We start from the raw sequence: 20,879 nt of genomic DNA on the forward strand, positions 1-20,879 counted from the left end.
TCCATGAAAGCCTAAAAGAGATCAACAATCAATTAGCAGACAATCTCTTATGGAGAAAAGCAGCAGATGACAGTGACACCTACAAGCATAGCGTAAGCAATGAGCCCAGCAGCAGCAATGTATCATGAATACAACAGCACAGAAACACTTATAATTTAGTTTTATATCCAACCAACACAATAAGGAATAGTAATCTTGCAACAGTAGCATAAATAGGTGAACTTGCCTCAAAAGCTAATGTATTTCTAAGTAGATCACAGCTTCTTCATCTATAAACACAACAGCAAGTGTCACAAAGAGTCCTGCAAATGGATATTAAATTAATATGAAGTACTTTTCTGTGACAGCCACATAACATCAGGAATTACCAGCTCCAGCATTTGCATTTCAAAGCAAACAAACTCTTGCCAAGCAGACTCATCACTCATGACAGTTCATATTACCAGAAACAGCTGGCAAGCCTTAACCTGAAGCTGCCTTTCTTCTGTACATCCAAACAACTCAATGTGGGTACAGTAGTGTACTGTTGTGTTGTCACTCTTACTTTCACCTGATTCAGGTAGCTTTTGAGGGAGAAAGAAATGTTGAATGGAAACACCTGTCCAGCTGCCAGCTTGCTTTGGAAATGACAGACTGGTCTCAGGTGTGGCGTTTGTAAACTAAATGTTCGCATAGTTCGCTTGTAGTATTAGAGAATAAGGAAAAATTAATTGCAATAACAAACTAAGCCGGTGGAATACAAAAGCAATGGGCTTAAGTTTCACTTTGCATTTTAAATATTCCGCAATTTTTTTAGGGGGCGCGGTTTCAGGTTATTCTAGGGCTGCTCCAGCAAAAAAAAAATTGCAAAATATAAAGTATTGATTTCTTATAAACTAAAAATCGTTGAGTTTGTATTTAAGTGCTTGCAGTGTCTTAGCACAGGGGTTCCCAAAGTGGGTGTCGCAAGACACAAATAGGGGGTTGAGAGATGTCTTCCAACATGTTTTGTTTTTAAGTTATCTAGAAATAGTACATTTTACCAATTATAGTAAGAAATATTAACAAAAATAGTAGCTAACCATGAAATAAAACCTTGAAAATAAAAGATATAAAGGGTTTTCTGCCTTTCTTTTTGACAGATGACTCCTAAGTTTAGGGTTAGTGAACAGTTAATTATCAAAAGCATCAGTTGAAGTAGGTTAATTCATAACGGCACAGGAAACACAGACACATGCTCTTATAGGTAGGCTAATTTTCTACAGACCAGCTAAATGAAGCCACATTAAATCACTTTGAGTGACAGTGGGGGTCGCAAGTCTTTGGCACCTATATTTTGAGAGGTTGCAGGCTGAAAAGTTTGGGAACCACTGTCTTAGCAGATAGAGCCTTAAGTTTCATTTATGAATGGTTGAATCACAGCTACTCCACCTTCTTCTGACTCTGCCTTTTTTTTTTACGATATCAGTCCTTTGGCTGAATATAGTTAAAGAACTAAGACTTTAAAACGTATAAAGGTCATTTACAATAGCCTGCAGTAATTCACTTTCATCAAAGCTTTTTTAAATGCCAGGATTCTATCTACTGATATGTAGTTACATTTCCCAAGATCTATGCTCAAATCCCTTCTTATGTCTAACACTTGTTTTTCTTGTGTGCTGCCAACCAGGGAGAAGCTGGTCCTACTGGTGCTCGTGGACCTGAGGGTGCTCAGGGACCCCGTGGAGAGTCTGGTACTCCAGGATCATCTGGACCCTCTGGCGCTTCTGTAAGCAAAGCATTACATAAAACGAAATAAAGATTGTCTGAGGCAGTGTAGTGGGGTGTGTCAACAGCTCCCTTTTGTTGTTTAAAAGCAGAGGTAAAATAACTTTAGTTTCATACTTTCAAACAATTTTCATTTTATAGATACTTATTAGAGAGAGCACTGAGTTATACAAAGACTGTTAATGACAACACATTTTAAAGTTGTAGATTAAATCAGTCAATCCCAGTACTATAACTGAACCAGGTTATTCACTTGTTATGTTTACTTCCTCCACAGGGTAACCCTGGTACTGATGGTATCCCTGGATCCAAAGGATCAGCTGTAAGTTTAACTCTCCTAAGTGTCTGTACTTCAAACAGCCACCCGTCATTGCCTGTAATCCAACGTACTGTTCCAGTATCTCTATCATACAAAGTTTGATCTAGTATAGTAAGATAAATAGAAGTACAATGTGATGTGGTGGCATATATAATTTACATATCTTATACATCATGTGTCTGTCTGTTCCTTCCTTCTAGGGTGCTCCTGGTATCGCTGGTGCTCCTGGTTTCCCTGGACCTCGTGGACCTCCTGGGCCTCAGGGTGCAACTGGACCACTCGGGCCCAAAGGCACATCCGTATGTACATGCTCAATCATCTATTGATATTCACGTAGATACTGCTTTATTGGAGTTGTGTCGTCCACAAACAGGTTTTATGAGCTGTTATGAGCTTATATTTGTTGCCTCAGTAAGATTTTAAACCTCCTGCCCTCGCTCTCTCTCTCTCTCTCTCTCTCTCTCTCTCTCTCTCTCTCTCTCTCTCTCTACTCTCTCTCTCTGCTTTGTCTGTCTGTTATTGGTTTAGGGAGACCCAGGTATTCCAGGGTTCAAGGGGGAGTCTGGACCCAAAGGAGAATTTGTGAGTTGTTTTTTGTTTATCATTTAATGTCCCTGTATTTTCTTATTTTGCACCTATTGATATGTACTGTCAACACAGTATGTTGCATAATTATAAGTGTGCATAAGAAGTACTTCAAAATCAAGATCAGATACTTTATTTGAAAGTATCTGTAAGCATTTATATCTTTAAGGCTTCTTATGTAATCCAAGAATGTTGCAATAGTTGGTATATGTATTATCTTTTCTTTCTTTCTTTTTTTAAGTCAATGGTTCTTCCTGTAGTAACTTTGTCTGTTACGATTGTGTTCTCCAGGGACCAGCTGGTCTTCAGGGAACTAATGGCCCACAGGGAGAAGAAGGAAAGAGAGGACCTCGGGGTGAGCCTGGTGCTGCCGGGCCACTCGGACCTCCTGGAGAGAGAGTGAGTTCCTTCAAGTTGGTTGAGAGAATGTTATTTTATAGCTGAAGTAAATGTACACTGATTGCCACCTTGAACGAATTACAGAATATCAAGTTTCTTCTTCTGTGGATACAAAGAAAAAAGATTTTAAGATTTTTTTGATTGATTATGATTCTGGTTTTGTGTTGTTTGTGTAGGGATCCCCAGGTAACCGTGGTTTCCCTGGTCAAGATGGTCTAGCTGGTCCTAAGGTGAGTGTCATCACAGTTACTCTTGCATCTTTGAAAAGACCTATTGGTATCACAAGAGCTGAAAATCTGCCCTGATAGAGAACAAGAACGTGATTGGTTTAACATAGATCTGGCAGGAAGTGATCAGGGGATGTCTTCAAGTTGATGTAATATTTGCTGCAGGTGTGAATCCATGAAAGATTCTTGAATTATAACCATGTCCAGTGTTCTTATTAGTTTTGTGTTGTTATTGACTGTAGCAGTAAGTAAATTATGTGTGTGAATCATCTAATCACAATGTAGGACTCACTCAGTTTCAGACAGTAAATTCCCGAGCATCTTTAATAGCTAAACATGAGGATAGATAAAACTTCTACTTTTCCAGTGCTGCAGTCTTCTTAAAAAGAAAAAGAAAAAAATACTTTCAGAGTCAGCGCTCTTTAAACTTCAGGCTGACTTGTAGACAGCAGCCATACATGTAACTTCAACACATGACCACTAGATGGCAGCACAGCCCCGAAACCCCAATGACCTACATGTACCAAATTGAAAAAGCCAGCAGCTCATCTAACTTTATTCACCCAGCACAATCTCATTTGTACCAAAATGAATCTGTCAGACTTTAATCTTCCATCTGCAGCAGGTCAATGAAACTCATCCACACTATTAAAAGAGAAACTTATTTCCTAAGAGCTTTGAGAATTGAAGTGTCTCCTCCTTTCTGATTGACTGAACCTGTTTTATTCTCTCCTCTCTCCTCTGATAGGGAGCCCCTGGTGAGCGTGGACCCGCTGGTGCCAGTGGTCCCAAGGGTGCCAATGGTGACCCAGGCCGCCCTGGAGAGTCTGGTCTGCCTGGTGCTAGAGTAAGAACTTTTATTACATCAGAAACAATACAGTCAGATTTACATTTTACATACAGCTTAGCTCTCTGTAATAGGATCTAATACATTTCAGCCAATCATTTATAATTAAGCTGATGATCAAGGCTTGCCCGGATGTGTTGCTGTGTTTTAAGTGGCAGCTAATTATTGCTGCCCTGTACAAACCTTGTATCTCAGAGAGGTACATTTTTTGATTAGTCTATTTTGGGCTTTCTTTTAACACATGTTGATAACATCCAAGTATAATTTAAATTAGTTGAAACTAATATTTTAGCTCTATCAATAAATACATGTTCTTTCAAAGGAAAGAGACTCAAAAGAGCCTCAGAAAAACAGTCATCTCCTGATGGTATGGGTCAAGTTCCAAAAAAACACTGGATCCTACATTTTCCACAAGGCAATCTAATGATTCAATTCCATTAAAGATACCAGCCTTACCTTTATCTTTCAAATTACAATGCCCAGCACTTGCCTCCTGACTTAACAGTTAACTTGTTGGACTAAGGATGGTGAGATTAAAGTAGAAAGATCAAAATTGATGCAGCAGGTACTTCATCTCTTTAATTCCAGACATTCTTCTTTCTTCCTAAATTTCCCACATTGCAACTTCATTACCAGCAGCTCAGTCAAGAGTAGGATGTGTTCTGCTCATACACTGTACACATACACATACAAGTGTGTGTCTTCAGGCTGCATTCTTGATAACAGCCAGCAGGGGGCGAATGACCTGGTTGGATAAAAAAACTGATTATATAGAAGCTGATGAGACAACACCCTAGTTTGCACTTGATTGAGTGTGAGCGGCTAATGTGGGCTATCGTTGATTAGCTAGCTGCTACCAAGATGACCTGTAAACCACACTGTTGTTCAAATCAGAACAATTAAATTAACAAAAATAAGAAATGCTCAACCCAAAGCTTCAAAACTAATCAGTCACAAACTAGTGGCTGAAATCAGGATGGAAACATTCACTTCTTTGGGGATAGATTAGGGATGTGCTATTGGTAGTAGCTGGTGTAGCCTTGAGCCCATAGCCTCAAGCAAGTTTTACAGATGGGTTAAAGGTCTGGTAAGCTTATTGTTTCCACACCTCTAAGTATTTTTAGTTTGCAAACCTGCAGTCTTTAGCCTCATCTGATGCCAACCTAAGACACACTTGAGTCAAATTATCAGACTGTGCAGATTCCTCTGGAGTTTCTAAAGGCTTCAACATTTCCACATATACAGTAGCACTCCCTGAGACCTCTAAACAGACTTTCAAGTTTGAAAATGGCTCCTTCTTCCAATTTAAAATCTTTAAAACCGGAGCTGAAATAACCCTTCAGACTTCAGAGAGCTCCTTCATAACAACAAACAACAAGGTGGGCTGTCCCTCTATGTGGATGATGATGACCTTTATGTTCAATCAGTGGAGTTACCCTTTAATCCTTCATTTTATCTGAGAAAACAATTTTGGAGGCATATGGTGTTCACTGGGTAGTATTTGTACCCCGCCCCCCTCCCTTGCATGACTCCAATCCCCAACAGCAACAGCAGCAGGTAGTTTGTAATTATTACAGACGAAGTGTGAAAAAATAAGCCCTGGTGAAGCATTAGAAGCTTGAAGTGTGCTATCTATCATTCATATTTCCCTTCTTAGTCATTTCTATCAGTAGGTGTTGAACAGTTGCTTACTGCACACAAGGACAACTCAGATGTGTTGATTCAATTTCCCACTGAGCAACAAGTTCCCATGTTTCTTTATCTGATGACTCACTTGTATTTCCTCCTCTGCGTCTCCTTCAGGGCCTGACCGGACGCCCTGGTGACGCTGGTCCCCAAGGCAAAGTTGGACCATCTGTAAGTGCTATTTTTCATTTTGTCATGTGGTTGTTGTAAATTAATAAAGTCAAACAACAGGAGGAGCCAAATTTTTTTCTTTCCTAGCTGTACTTGGGCCGGATTTTACTCTATTTTTTGGTCCTTGTATAAGTAGTAACACCATAACTCCTGTGCTCTTGGTGGTCACCATGTTGCCCGTTTATCTGTTTACATTCATGCATGGAACATTCAAACATCATGGTTCACAGACAGATCATGCACTCCTTTCATGTTTGACTGACTTGCCGAAGGTCTAGCACATGGTCAGACTGATAAAGACGGATGTTTTATTTGATCTGGTATGTCTTTGCTTCCATGCTGTCCTAGTTTACCCCTGAGGACTTTGTTTACTTATTTATTCCCTTATGTGAGAGCGGTGGAGGAAATCAACATTTCTAGAAATGGAGTGTTTTTTGTTGCATATCTTTGGGCAGTGCCAGACACTTCTCAGCTAGAACTCACTCCAAACCCACAGATCCATATCTGAACTGATTCCTTTGAACTTTACCTCCTCCACACTCAACAGCCAGTCAAAATGGAAGTCTGGTTTAGCACTTACTACATCTGTCCCCATATGTTGTAAATATTTATCTCTAATTGACTAAATTACCTAGTGACTAAATGGTTGCCTTCACTTTCCTTTTGAAATTTGTTGTGTTTTTTTTGTTTTGTTTTTTAAATATGCTTTTGACTTGACCAGGGGGCTTCTGGTGAGGATGGTCGTCCAGGACCTCCTGGCCCACAGGGAGCCCGTGGACAGCCTGGAGTCATGGGTTTCCCCGGACCAAAGGGAGCAACAGTGAGTAAAATATCCACTTGTTATGTTACCGTTAAAGTAACGTTATTTGATGTTTTCTGGAAAGACATCTTATTTTAAAAGGATTTTATTATTGTATCTATACCTAAACGTATGTACCGTATATGCATTTACTTACCTAACCATATTTTATGTATGGTTGTGTTTGTGTGCTACTGTTTATTTGTGATTAGAAATGTACACATCCATCTGTTTAAATTTCATCGTTTTGGGCCTGTGAAACCTCGTTGTTGTCTATTTTATCCTTTCTAAAAAGAAGCCCCAGAGCCAGTGATACAAACTGCACAAATTTAACAACCCTCCAATTACTGCATAGTGATTTAACACCATATCATGCATCCTCTCATCTCTTAAAATAGACACAGACAGCAAATGAGCCATCATGGCCCTGTGACTAACTGCTGCATTTTGTCTCTGATGTGTTCAGGGGGAGCCTGGAAAGTCTGGTGAGAAAGGACTGGGTGGAGCTCCTGGTCTGAGAGTAAGTGATTCTTCTTTTCTGCTCCTAAAATCTTATTGGAGTCTTTGGAGTTGTCAGGGTATTTTGACACTGTGCAGCTTCCCCACTTGAAACAGATTGATAGATCAGCCTGAAGTATAAATGGGTTCCACTCAACTAACAAACAAGCTTTTCGTTTTTCCCCTTTTTATTTTGAAAGATTCAGATTTGGGGTTCATGGGTTTCCACAGATATTAAACAGCAATAGCATTTAGCATGTAGTACCCAGCATTTAGCAGTTTGCTGTTAGGTTTCAGTTCAGAATGGAGTAATTTGTGTTCAGGAAATAAAAAACTTTAACTAGAAAAAGGAAACAGAAAAGAAAAGGATGTATTTATTGTAGCTTCAAAAATACTAATATCAATATCAACAGGTTTCCATTCAGAGGACTTTACAGAATATCTTATTGATGTATTTATCTCAAAATAAACATACTCATTTGTATTTCACATTATTCCAAACAGTTTTTAGGTATATTGTCTGAGAACTAACAAAACCAAGAGATTAATACCAGAAAAATACAAAGGGCATTTGAAGTTACAAGTGTTTTTCAGACTCTGAATGGTAATAATTACCATAATATTGAAATTATAAAACAGATTCAATTCAACCTTTCTTCTCTTGTTATTGTGACTCACCATTGGTCTTCTGTTATTGCTGCAGTTCAGCTTCCACATGAGAAGCATGTTGAGAAGCTCACATAGTTATCAGATGTCTATCTCTGTAATAGCATCCCCCTCGGCTTAACTGTTGATCTCTATTTGTCCTGTTCCCCCCTATCTTCTCCTCCTCCTATTCTTCTCTCCTCAGGGTCTGCCCGGTAAAGATGGAGAAACCGGCCCTTCAGGACCCCCTGGCCCAAGCGTATGTATATATCTCTATCTCCCTAACCCCTTCTAGTATATACCTGCAACACTGATGTTATCTTACCCCTTTCTCAGGCTGCGCTTAGAAGCAACCTTCAGTATCTACATTTCCCAGACTGCCCCCTTGAGAGCTTTGTCTGCAGGAATAAAAAGTCCTAGACACAATGTCTGGACGTTGGCACCATCACTGACTTATTTACTGATATCCATATATATCAAAGAGTACCTAAACATTTTCCTACCATTTTAATGTGCAAGTCTTGTGTGAATTTTCTGACATGCTGCTTATGATAGAGCTGATTCTCATTATAATATTTGTCTAATCTTTTTAGGGTTCTGCTGGAGAGAGAGGAGAGCAAGGTCAGCCAGGTCCCTCAGGTTTCCAGGTGAGTCTCTTGCTTCAAACATTTAACATCAGTTCTCCGTTTAAGATTATTTAGTTGTGCACTTTTGGCTTTGAATGTCACAGTAATTACAGTGATGCTTAAAACTGGAAAATAAAGTTTTATCTCTAATGGTTAACTGAACTTTCAAAGATGACAACTACTCTTTGTTAAAATCCACTTTTGTTCTTGCTACGTAAATATTCAATCAACCAACATGTGCTGATTCATTGCTGTACATGAAAATGAATTCTGACTGTTTTATTTGGCTGTCCAGTGAAGTGTTGATGTTGCAATTAAAGCAAGAAATTCCTCACCTGTGCTGTAGTCACTGAGGACTGCTGCATTTCTTAAGCTTAATACATGTGTAAGCCAAAACAACACTGAATGTGTCCTTATCAGTAAAATCCTCTGAACTCCACCCTGAAAGGCCATTTTTGCCTTAATTTGTACAGTTAAAAGGAGGGGGAGTTAGCAATACAAAGGAATGAGGTGACTGGAAATACAAGCTAAGTTGACCAGCTGGCCTTCTTGGCTGAAAACTACATGAAATGAAATGACAGAGCTGCATAGGAAGAGAGACGATTTTGATATGCAGCACTGGCAACCACTACAGAAGTTTTTAATTCTATATACCTAACAGCTAGAGATGTAATGAGTTAGAAATCTGTGTTATTTTGTTTTAATTTTGTATCGTTTTTGATTCAGTGTCAGATCTTCTAACATCTATTTTGTTTTTCTCATGTGCTCAGGGTCTTCCTGGACCTCCTGGTCCCCCTGGTGAGGGAGGCAAGCCTGGTGACCAGGTGAGTGCTCCTTTTTTTCTTGTCATGGGCTTTGAGAGAAAGATTCTTAAAGGTCGTGCCTATGTCATTTGGGGGAGGCTGTTATTTTCACTACCTTTCATTAGCGGATCCTTTTCTTTCGGTCCTTACAGAATTTGTAACTTCTATGCTACTGTTACTTATTTCTTACCAAGTGTAACACTGAGGTGAATTAACAGGCTTTTTATCCTCTTCATTCATCCTGGGATTTTTATCAGGCTCTTGGTGGTGTATAATGTGTGGTAGTTTCTCTTCTCAGCAGACATGAATTTGTCTTCTCTCTCACAGGGTGTTCCTGGAGAGGCTGGAGGTGCTGGTGCCACTGGACCAAGAGTAAGTTGACATTTTGTTTATGACTTAGCTTCAAGTTAAGTGACAGATTTTCAGGCATATCGCTAATCTGCTGTGTCACTTTCATCAGGGAGAGCGCGGTTTTCCTGGGGAGAGAGGAGCTGCTGGCCCTCAGGGTCTGCAGGGACCCCGTGGTCTGCCTGGTACTCCTGGAACTGACGGACCCAAGGTGAGTCCAACTTTTGCACAAGAGACAGATCTTGGGAATACTCCATTTTATTTATGGCCCGAGGCAAATGTGCTAGTGTGGTAATGCTGCCAGTTTTCTGATTTGCTCTTATCACATTTAGCAGCAGCAACACGTTAGTGTGAGCATATGAACATAGAATAGTGACCTCAGATATGTGTGAGCTGCGTCCACTGCACATAGAGTACATACATAGTACACTGCACTCTCAGTCACATACATATTACTCTACACTCACATTTATAGTGTTCTCCTCCATAAATTGTTTACTAGTGCATTCAGAGTAGGGGTTTGGGTGGAATCTGATTTATTGAAATCCACAAATAAAGACTGGTTTTCAGTTTTTGGTAGGGTCCCCCATTACAGCCAGGATCACCTCCTTAATGAGTGAATAAAAGCCGGCTTCCAACTATTCACTGGGGTTGTGCACTCTCATTTTTGGCTGTGCTCACTAAATTCTATCGATATAAATACTGTATCTATTTATATGTGCTGGATGGAGAGGGAGAGTCCTTACCAGTTTATTGTGGAGTTGATTCATGACAGATGTGACACACTTTTCATAGTTTACTCACAGCTTACTTCCTAGAGCGAGCTTGCAAAAAGCTGCTTGTTCAAATAAAAAAAATAAACTCTGTTGTGCATCACAGCCCATGCAGCCACAGACAGTCCCAGACTGATTACATCCCTGATTATAATAACAATGGTTATGTCAATTAAAAATTAAAAAACTTCATGTACAGATATATTATTTTTAGGTCTTCCAGAAGTTGAAATGTTGTCATGATCACTGAAGAGTTTGAGCATGACAATGCTTATACGTACTCCAGCACAATCACCACCAACTCTCAGCAGACAGTAAAAATGTCCCTCTAACTGCGTTGGGCTGTTAGCACTGCTTTGGGAATAAGACAAAAATATGTAACAAAATATGAACAATTATACTTCTTAGACAGATAGACTGTGATATAAAGGCCTGCCTCTTTTACAAGCCTGCACCATATAAATGCCCGATGCATCTGCAGTAAAAGCAGTGACAGTCTCAGGTTTATATTTGAGGACTTCCAATACTAAAGCCTAATGGTTAACCATGAACTAAAACATCCTAAATTAAATCTAGCATACAAGTGAACACACCTTAGAAGATGCTATGTCACAATTGTATTTTTACACCTGAGTGGTCATACATTCTTAGAAGTATAGTCAGTGTGAACATAAACATTATGCTAGATATGTTAAAGATTTTTGTGTATAATTATAAATTATTTGAGTTTTTATGATTTCAGTGAAACAGTCTTTATTTCAAAAATGTCTTTTATTTTAAATAAAGACTGTATTATTAATCCATGAATCATAAAGGTTGTTGTAGAAAGACAAATTGGACCTCATAGTGTTATTCCAACTAACTAAAGTAGACGGTCACATACCTACAGACATAAACGATTTCCAGCCTCTGCAGTATGTCTCAACAGCTACACCAAAAGAAGAGCTTAAACCTTCGACTGCTCTCACTTCTGTTCTCATATCTGGTCAGATTTAATCCCACTTCACAGATTTTCTACCCTTAAGGTCAGACAGGAGCAGATAGAGAGGAAGGGTGAGGATTATCGAGCTGTCATGAGTGTGAGTTTGATGCTGATGGAGGAAGGATGATTTGACATTTTGAGGAAATTGAAGCCCGGTTCTCAGACATAGTTACAAGAAGCATGCTGGACGCATTCAGTAACATGCAGCCTGCATTTGCCCAATGGTTACAGATTAATGATTGGAGATAGGCGGCAGAGTTGGTGTCAGTGCGTCTGATCTCTGTTCTGAGGCAGCAGTAAAAAGTGCAGCTGATAAGCCTGACAGCTTGTGACCGGGAGTCGGCCCAGTGGAGCCACTTAAAAAAATCAAGTCTACATTTACAGCCATTATCTTGGCTTTGGCATGTGGACTAGAGATGATAAAACTGTACTTAAAGGTGCAGCCAAAAACACAGAGAACACATAGAACTAGAGATATTTCATTCTGGTGTTGGATTTTTAATGACCTCATTGCTTTCTCTGCTTTTCAATGATCAAAGCCTACAAAGGTTTATTTAAGCCAAGCAAGTCAACAACCTGTGTGAGGTGGATAATGTGCAGCTGATCTGTTTTCTGCAGTGTTACACTCTTTTTTTCTTGCTTTTTCAATCTTCTGGTAACCTTGAACAAAACATGCTCAGATGAAAGCTTGGGTCTCGTCTGTTCAGTAATAGGTGCAATCTCACATTGTAACAGCTGCACTTTCTGACACGTTTGAATCAACAACAGGTCTTGGCAAGATCAGTGTGAAAATGACCCACAACCAAGCGGCAACCTCCGGTCTCAAACGATGAAGCCAATGCGGAAGTGCTATAAACTGCAATACATCGAAAATCCGCTTGAGGCTGGCTGCAGAAACACTGGAAACCACATTGACATGAATGGGAAAAAAAGACGATCTTTGCAACATTAATAAACATGTTTACAGCCTGGTTCAAAAACAGCTTGGCTCCACCAAGCTAATCTCTCTAATGGCACACACTGTACGGGAGGTGAATTTATTTCTAACATGACGGTTCAGAAGATATTAAGATTACGAGTTTTGCCCAAATAAGGACATGACTGATGTGACTCCCGGCCGGGAACACATAGCTATTGGCTAGGAGGCTCACACTACGTCACACTCTGCCCAGTTGAGTTCCACATTTCCAATATGGCTGCTGCCGTCGATTTGCTTCAAAACAGCTCTCAGGAACAGATGGGTGACGTCACGGATACTACGTCCATATTTTATACAGTCTATGCCCACAACACATCCACAGTCCTTGGGATGACAGAGAACTGCTTGCACACAGTTATTACAGCTCACATTGACCCTGATGAACCTTTTCTCTCTGTATCTGTTCCTCAGCTACTTTTCAGTCCCTTTATAACCTCATCTTCATTAATTTCATCTTTAAAACAGGGAGCCATTGGACCTGCTGGTACCGGCGGTGCTCAGGGACCCCCTGGTCTGCAGGGCATGCCTGGAGAGAGAGGATCTGCTGGCATTCCCGGACCCAAAGGAGACAGAGTAAGCCATGATAGGAACAAAGTCTGAATATGGATACATTCATAGGGAGAATTGCTTTCTTTACTTTAGTTTTATGCCTTTACTCCTGTCAGGTGACTGACCTCTTTTATTCTTCATAGGGTGACCTCGGAGAGAAAGGACCTGAGGGAGCTTCTGGCAAAGATGGTTCAAGAGTGAGTTATTGTTATCCATGTTGTTGTTTTATTACTGATACTTAACAGTATGAACGTTATCTGGTATTCCATCACGGAGTATTACGTTTTCTTGCCATTGTCATAGATTTTTTTGAGCTCATAGTGATAACAGATATTTACCAGCTCCTGATGGCCGACATCGAGAAGATACTGATATTATTTTCATACATATGAACATAACAACATCCGAGATTTTTAGCGGACACATATATATAAACCTGCATCCTTTGTTTCTTCCTAAAAAATGTCTAAATAATTCTTTTTTTTTCCTGTAACAGGGTCTCACTGGTCCCATTGGTCCTCCCGGTCCTGGTGGTCCCAACGGAGAGAAGGTGATTTATATATTTCTTGACTATTCTATGTTGTATTAGTTATTGCACTGTACATGTCATGGCCCACCTAAGGAATAAAGTTTAAAAAAATGCAAAACCCTTCACTGCCATGCTTTGTATTGAAGGTTGCATGATCCCTGTCAAATCCTGTTATGTTAGTAACATCCTGTATTTTCATCAGAGGTTTTTCTATAACTGGGATGTTGAATTTAAATATCTGACTGTCTTTGTTTTTGTAATTTACGTTTTTGTTTTGGTAAATGTTTTTACATTTTAAGAATAAAACTGACTGTGTTTTTCAGTGTCTGCTTGTGATAATCTGAACAAAATGTTTATAGCCTTGTGTGTGTTTTGCTGATGCTTCTGTGTTTTCATCTAGGGTGAATCTGGTCCTGCTGGTCCTTCTGGAGCTGCTGGGACCCGTGGTGCACCTGTAAGTCCAACCAGGATTAATTTAAACAGAAAGTTACATTCCAGTCCAAAGCTAAGAAAACATTGAATCTGCATAATCGTTTTTATTGTTGGAGAATATATTAAAAGACCTACACTTGATTAGTTTAAAGATACAACTTATAATTTCCGATATTAAAGTTTCTCTGAGACATGTGACCTGAACTGACTTCTAATTTTTGTACCCTTTCTTGATTTCTCCTCCAGGGTGACAGGGGTGAGACAGGTCCCCCTGGTCCTGCTGGATTTGCTGGACCCCCTGTAAGTACTAAAAAAACATTGACAATCTTTTAGAGCCAGTCACTGAATCATCTGGACATGCAGTCTGCAGCCGTAGAGTAATTTTAGTTTGGTTACATTTAGGTCTGATCATATAAGAAATGTATAGACATTTTCAGGAATAATTATAAAAATGTTTTGGTATTTTCTATTTAGACAGTCAATGTTTATAATAACTATTTAATCTCTTAAAATATATTTAGATTTTCAGTTACCTTTTATTGGCCTTGATTAGAAATATTTAAAGGAAAGAAAGTAAGTAAAAGTTGGAAATTTATTGTCTTTTCAAATAGGGTAAAATATAATCAGAATATGTTGTGTAAATCAAAACATGTAGATAATTTAACCTAAGACTTCAACAAGTTTAAGACTTTTAAAAGCTACAGATAGCCTTCAAAAAACAGGAAAATAATCAATTAAGTTGCAGTAAAAAGAAAGAGTTTTGATTCTCTTGATTAAAGAAAAAATGAAGACACAGAAAACCTCCTCATGTTTTGTTAGCTCTTGAATATGACACCAGCTTCTTACATCAAAGTAGTTTCGCTCATTGCCATCTGGATACATTTTGAAATCTAATTGTCTTTACCTCTGTGTCAGGCCTCAGTGATTTGTTATCCTTGTCATGCATCTTGTGCCTCCTGTGTGTATTATTCTGCGAGAAACTAGTGTGTAAACAGTCTGTTGTCGTTGTATCACTCATCCATTTAGTTCCTCCCAAAGACTCAGAGCAGTCGTCAAATAAATGTTTTTAATAAGCTGCACCTTAACAAAAGGATTGTCATCAATACTTTAGTGACAACACAATACATCATGTGATGTTTTCCTCTTTGTGTTGTTTTATGATTAATTATTGAATTTATGTCAGGATGAATAACACGATAAGGTGTCTAAATCATTTGTGGTTTACAGCTCACAGACTGTAACATCACAGCTTATCACCACACAGGCTGGAAATAGACGTGGATGCTCCATAAAACATCAGCTGCTTTTGTTGGATAATTTAAAATCTGTGTTCACACTTCAAGACCTGTAATTACTGTGGACGTGATTAAAGCATCAGTGAAGTGTTGTGTGATTAAAAAGAATACATCAAAAAGAGGGAAGAGTGGTTAAGAAGTCTGCTTTCCTTATACAGTGTTTAAGTGCATTTCTCCTCTGGTAATGCTGCTATAACACAGGACTATTTCACTGAGTTACACATCTGTCATAGTGGCCACAAGTGACAATAACTTAAATATAGAAAATGCCAACATGCAGCTCAGCAGTAGCACTAGCATAGATGAGTGACAGAATCAGTAAAATGCTCAGTTTAATGTTAATATGTATCCATATGTTTCCATTTAAAATGTGTTAGCTTTAGCCACCATAAGTGAATGGTAAAACCAGACAAAATATGGCATTTCCTGGAGAACCTTTTTACTTAAAATATGGGCGTGTGTGTGTTATGTTGCACCAAAATTTAAGTTAGTAGGTCTTGCTTTTAAGGAATTATATTTCTGAGGCTTAAACCTTCAGATAGAAAAGTTTAAGTGATGTTAGGTATCCGTCTTCCTTTTAGGATGCATATTTATTGTGATCTCCAGTTATTTGACACTCAATTTCTACAAAATTAAGAGGCACTAAGAGTCAACTTAAACAAAGTGAAAAACAGCTGAGGATAAGATATTTTGTCTTCAGCTCTAAAAGCACTAGATCCTACGTTACCCATAATGCTACTCAATTCATTCTTGCATCCTCCCTGTCTCGTAGGTGTTCTCAACCTAAAGTTTCTAATGAAGACTTTGAATATTACATTTTACATCTTCAGACATACTACTTTTCACCTGATGATCAGTCTAACCATGACAGGAAACTGTCAATATAGTTACAAAATCAGTGGACTGCTCCTTTTGATTGAGTGTATTTCAGTGGATGAAGTCGTGTTGTCCTTCTGTAAAATAAAAAAATATACACCCAGCTACAGGTCGACACATTTTATTCATATGTATATATCCATCTGTGTCTTTCTCTCAGGGTGCTGATGGTCAGCCAGGAATAAAGGGAGAGCAGGGAGAGTCTGGACAGAAAGGTGACGCTGGAGCGCCCGGACCCCAAGGACCCTCTGGAGCCCCTGGACCTGCTGTACGTGTCTGACTCTGTTCACATTACTCAGTCAAACTGTAGTTTTCTGACTGTGCCTCAATCCTAAATTGTGAAAAGTTCTTTTAAAACCTTGGATGTTCACAGTCTGGTAAAGTTTTCTGAGGAAACATAAAGTAACCAACGACGGGCAAAAACTGAGTCCTTTTTTTAAGGAGGACAAAATGTTTTTTTCCTCTGCTGAATCAGAATGAAAGCAGTCCTTGTCACTGATTGTGTGACAGCTGGCAGAATAAAAAGCTAGCCGAGGCAGATGATCTCCCCACTGAACCAAACAACATTTCAAGAGCAGCTCAAAGTGTTTTTCATGAGTTCATGTTTTTATTTATGAAACATAAAAAGGCCAGACAGTAATGAACAGTATGTTTTCTGTTTCAGGGCCCAACTGGTGTTTTTGGACCTAAAGGTGCTCGTGGTGCTCAGGGACCTCCTGTAAGTGACCTAATGAGAATATCTTAAACAGATTAATCTCATTATAACATATAATAAAATATTGTTTTTGTTAATTGCTTATTTTTGCTTTGTCTTACTCCATCTTTCTCTTTCAGGGTGCCACTGGTTTCCCTGGTGCTGCTGGCAGAGTTGGACCCCCAGGCCCCAATGTAAGTTCACAACTAAACCCAACTGCCCTCAATCACTCAGCTAAGTCTGTTACCAAAGAGTTGATATATCTATATACTGGACACTGCTAATGTGAAATATTGAGTGTGGCTGTCAAATGAGTAATTTTTTAATTGCAAGTAATCGCTGAATTTCAGTTTTTAATTGTGATTAACTACATTTTTAATCGCATGTTTAAAATTCTAACTATTTTAAAGCTATATCAACAATGTAGAGCAATTCTTTCAGTGTAATGATTTGGAGATCAAATGAATGCAAATCTTCCACAATGTGAACCGGCCTGCAGTCAGTTACCACCCATTTAGAAAGCACTGGAATTAACTTCTTCAATTTAGTTCCACTCACGACCCTGAACGGGACAAGCAATGATTTAATTTCATCCACAGGTCTGTGGCAATTTTGCACACTCAGAAATAGCCTCTGCTGGCTTTTGTGATGCAGTTATCCGCTGACATCAGTCTGATTAGCTGCACCTGCATGCTCAGCTCCTGGGTGGTGGCTCAAACTCAAAGTACTCTGGTGATATTTTGATTCTGTTTTAAACAAAGTGTATATTACTTTTGATTTGTCAACTGAGCCATCTGAGAGTTTTTTTTTTAAAGTGAAATATGCCGTTCAAAAGCGCAGTGAGGTTGTTATTTTCCATCACAGCAGCAATAGGAAGCAGGAAGACGCTGCGGTGGCTTTACTTTGTGATCACACAGTAACACACGATTAGAAAAAAAAAGGCACACATTAAATTCGGACTTAATCTCATCATGAATAATGTGTTAATGCTGACACTCCTAATATTTATATTTTTCAGTCTTGCAAATTTAAACTTTTGATGTTACATAAAACAAAATTCAACCATTATTATATAATATAGACATTGTTTTGCTGTGAAACAAATCAAAGGTTTTACAATAACAACACCGTTCCTAGAAATTCCTTTGATACAGGCTAAGACGTGGTTTCAAATGGGGTGAGTACACCAGTTGACGCACATAATTTGTCAGCGCCCAAGACATCTACTTGTTTAATTCATTCAATAAACATAGCCTACACAGGAATAATATGTTTCATGGCTACCACCAATAACGACTCTTATGACTGTAAATTAACTACAACATGTGCGTCTAGAAGCGCTGGTAAAGAATATGGTATTAGCTGAAGTTACCAAAATGTCAGTCGTTTTTTATTTTCCAAACACTGTGTATATCTTCTTTAGCCCATTGGTATCTACGGAGTACTCAGTATAAACAAATGATTAGGTATTAGATTACAACGCATCAGAAATAGTATCTGGAGGAAGCGAAAGAAGATTATTGGGACATCTGTACAAAATGTTACATTGGAAAAATGTTCAGCCAAGGAGGAACAAAGTGGATTTCTAAATGTCACTCCACTTATTGTCACCCTAGAAGCCTTTTTTAATTTGCACCTGTCCGTGCTGCTGAAACAGTTAGTCTGCCACAGTGGGAGCTGTTGTAGTTTGTTGGAATATTTTCACAGACCTGCGAAAAGGAAGTGCAACACATTGTGAAAAACAAGCCTGATCCTGTAAGACTGTGAAATGAGAGGTTTTATTAAAGGTTATTTAAAGAAGCACAGCCACCCAGGGGCTCACACTTTGATAACACATGCACTGTAAACACAATCTGCGCCTGTTTGTAAATGCTTGTACACCCCAGACATGAATCAGAATGCTTTGTTATTTGATGTATTTTGTTAAATTTCATGTATATTTTCTCATTCTCCTCTAGGGTAATCCTGGACCTGCTGGTGCCGCCGGCCCTCCTGGTAAAGATGGACCCAAGGGTGTGAGGGGAGACGGTGGACCCCCAGGCAGACAGGGTGATGCAGGTCTGCGTGGTCCTGCTGGGGCATCTGGAGAGAAGGGAGACGCTGGAGAGGACGGCCCACCTGTGAGTTTGCCGCACTTTAATCATATACCTCCTTATAACACTAGAAGCACTTCTGGGCTTTTACATAATATGCAACTCCCTGACCTCGTGTCGCTCAAAATACCACTTCAGTCCCTTTAGCTCCTACATATTTAGCCCCCCTCTCTTTCTCTCCAGACTGCACATCTCCTTCAGCAGTGCCAAGGTGAACACAGGTGTCCATTATTGAGAGAAGAAAATGATTAAATGTGTTTGTTTTCCACATTTCTGTAGACTTTTAGGTAGCTCTGTCAGCCCAAAGAGCCAATTTTGGCCCTAATGGACAGCAGCTGAGCGCGCTCTCCATTAATACACCAAGCTGTCAGTGTCCATCACTGACTTTAATAGCAGACCAAGACATATGACAGCACAGGGCAGCATAGGCTCAGTGACAGACCGGTGACAGGACCCCTGGCTTTTTCCACTCACGCTCCCGCCACAGCACATGAGGAGTCCTGTCACGATAATGACACATCAGGGAAGATTGCATGCTAAGACATGAAGATAGTTGCTGTGTTGGGACCCCCACCTCCATATAGATAACATGTATGAAGGCTTGAACCTTGCATCTTCGCATCAAAGTCATTTTCAGCTGAATGTTGTGGCTTTGAGTCAGGGTTTGTTGTGAGCGTAGCGTAAGGGAAATTCAGTGTTACACACGAGACAGCTGGCAGAGTGGACTGTGCTGGTAGAGATGAAGTAGACCTGAGAGGTGACAAAGTAATCAATGCTGGTTTGCGCTGCTTCAATTTGTAGCTGTGAAATCCCAGGCAGAGCAAATGACGTGTGATATAAATCAATTAAGTAGACGGAATGAGCGGCACAGAGTTCTCAAAGAGAAAATCTGATGGCAAATAAGACTTATAAAACAAAAACAAAGACGTGGATAACTTTGGGTTGTTGGTGAATTTTGCCTTGTCCACATGTATACAGATATTTTAGGTTTACAGATAACATTCCCCTCTGTGTAAAAGAAAAATCCTGTCCATATATCCTTTTCTTAAAGCTCCTGTGAGAAACATTCAGTTGGTTTTGATTTTGGTGCCCCCTGTGGACAAATTGATACATCTTATCTCTGTGTTGATCTTGATAGAAGTGTTTGATGAAGAAATCTAATCTCTTAACTGTAAATGTGTCTCTCACCATAAATCATTAGAGAATGTAAAAAAAAAAGTATATTTCAGTCACATGCTGTTCAATTAATTTGGTTCCTCCAGCGAGGCATCAATTTCAGGTAATTATAATAACATCACATAAATATTCTTTATTGTCACTGATTTTCATGTTTGCTTTAAGGGGTCATAAGGTGCATTTCGACCAAGATTTCCGGGGTCTTTTAGCTCCCAGAACTACTTTACACAGGACTAAAAGTTTCCTGTGCCCCCATTAGGTGCCCACAAAGTCCCTAGTTCCAGGGTAAAGTACCTCTGGTCGAAAAACCCCTATAGAGTGGCGTTGGTATTAATTTCAGTCCGCTCTGTAAACAGTAACAAATTCATCACAGGAGCTTTCTCAAAACACTGTCAGAAATGAAGGCAAAATTGACCCCAATTGCTTGAACAATCATGCAGGGCCAGTTAGTGGTGATAAAGTGTTTGGCATATTAGTAACTTGAAGTTTCAGAACACAAATGCTGAAATGATAATGGGGTATCAGGGTTATCTAATTTCTCAGAAGCCCAGTGTCATTTGTGGTATGATTGCTCATTGGCATATGTATAATGATTAAATAAGATAAACTGATTAGACTATTTATGCATGTACCAGACAGTCATTGTGTTTTCTACCTCTTTCCCCCCCTCAGGGTCCCCTCGGTCCTTCAGGTCCTCAGGGTTTGGCTGGTACGCGTGGTATCGTTGGTCTGCCCGGACAGCGTGGTGAGAGAGGTTTCCCTGGTCTGCCTGGACCCTCTGTAAGTACAGTACACTTCATCA

General features: G+C 39.4%; 1 protein-coding gene across 1 annotated transcript in view; it reads left to right on the top strand.

Moving 5' to 3' along the window:
- The window catches only part of col2a1b (collagen, type II, alpha 1b), a 52,996-nt gene that overhangs the window by 23,443 nt on the left and 8,674 nt on the right, over nt 1–20,879 (top strand). Inside the window, exons 19-43 of the mRNA XM_034690199.1 lie at nt 1,649–1,747; nt 2,024–2,068; nt 2,266–2,364; nt 2,594–2,647; nt 2,942–3,049; nt 3,226–3,279; nt 4,025–4,123; nt 5,927–5,980; nt 6,702–6,800; nt 7,246–7,299; nt 8,128–8,181; nt 8,516–8,569; nt 9,319–9,372; nt 9,679–9,723; nt 9,812–9,910; nt 12,899–13,006; nt 13,126–13,179; nt 13,479–13,532; nt 13,912–13,965; nt 14,190–14,243; nt 16,275–16,382; nt 16,779–16,832; nt 16,949–17,002; nt 18,767–18,928; nt 20,750–20,857. Coding sequence (XP_034546090.1) covers nt 1,649–1,747; nt 2,024–2,068; nt 2,266–2,364; nt 2,594–2,647; nt 2,942–3,049; nt 3,226–3,279; nt 4,025–4,123; nt 5,927–5,980; nt 6,702–6,800; nt 7,246–7,299; nt 8,128–8,181; nt 8,516–8,569; nt 9,319–9,372; nt 9,679–9,723; nt 9,812–9,910; nt 12,899–13,006; nt 13,126–13,179; nt 13,479–13,532; nt 13,912–13,965; nt 14,190–14,243; nt 16,275–16,382; nt 16,779–16,832; nt 16,949–17,002; nt 18,767–18,928; nt 20,750–20,857 — 1,881 coding nt within the window. The remainder of the gene's footprint in view (nt 1–1,648; nt 1,748–2,023; nt 2,069–2,265; nt 2,365–2,593; nt 2,648–2,941; nt 3,050–3,225; nt 3,280–4,024; nt 4,124–5,926; nt 5,981–6,701; nt 6,801–7,245; nt 7,300–8,127; nt 8,182–8,515; nt 8,570–9,318; nt 9,373–9,678; nt 9,724–9,811; nt 9,911–12,898; nt 13,007–13,125; nt 13,180–13,478; nt 13,533–13,911; nt 13,966–14,189; nt 14,244–16,274; nt 16,383–16,778; nt 16,833–16,948; nt 17,003–18,766; nt 18,929–20,749; nt 20,858–20,879) is intronic.

The sequence above is a fragment of the Notolabrus celidotus genome, chromosome 1 (assembly GCF_009762535.1).
Source record: "Notolabrus celidotus isolate fNotCel1 chromosome 1, fNotCel1.pri, whole genome shotgun sequence".
Taxonomy (NCBI): domain Eukaryota; kingdom Metazoa; phylum Chordata; class Actinopteri; order Labriformes; family Labridae; genus Notolabrus; species Notolabrus celidotus.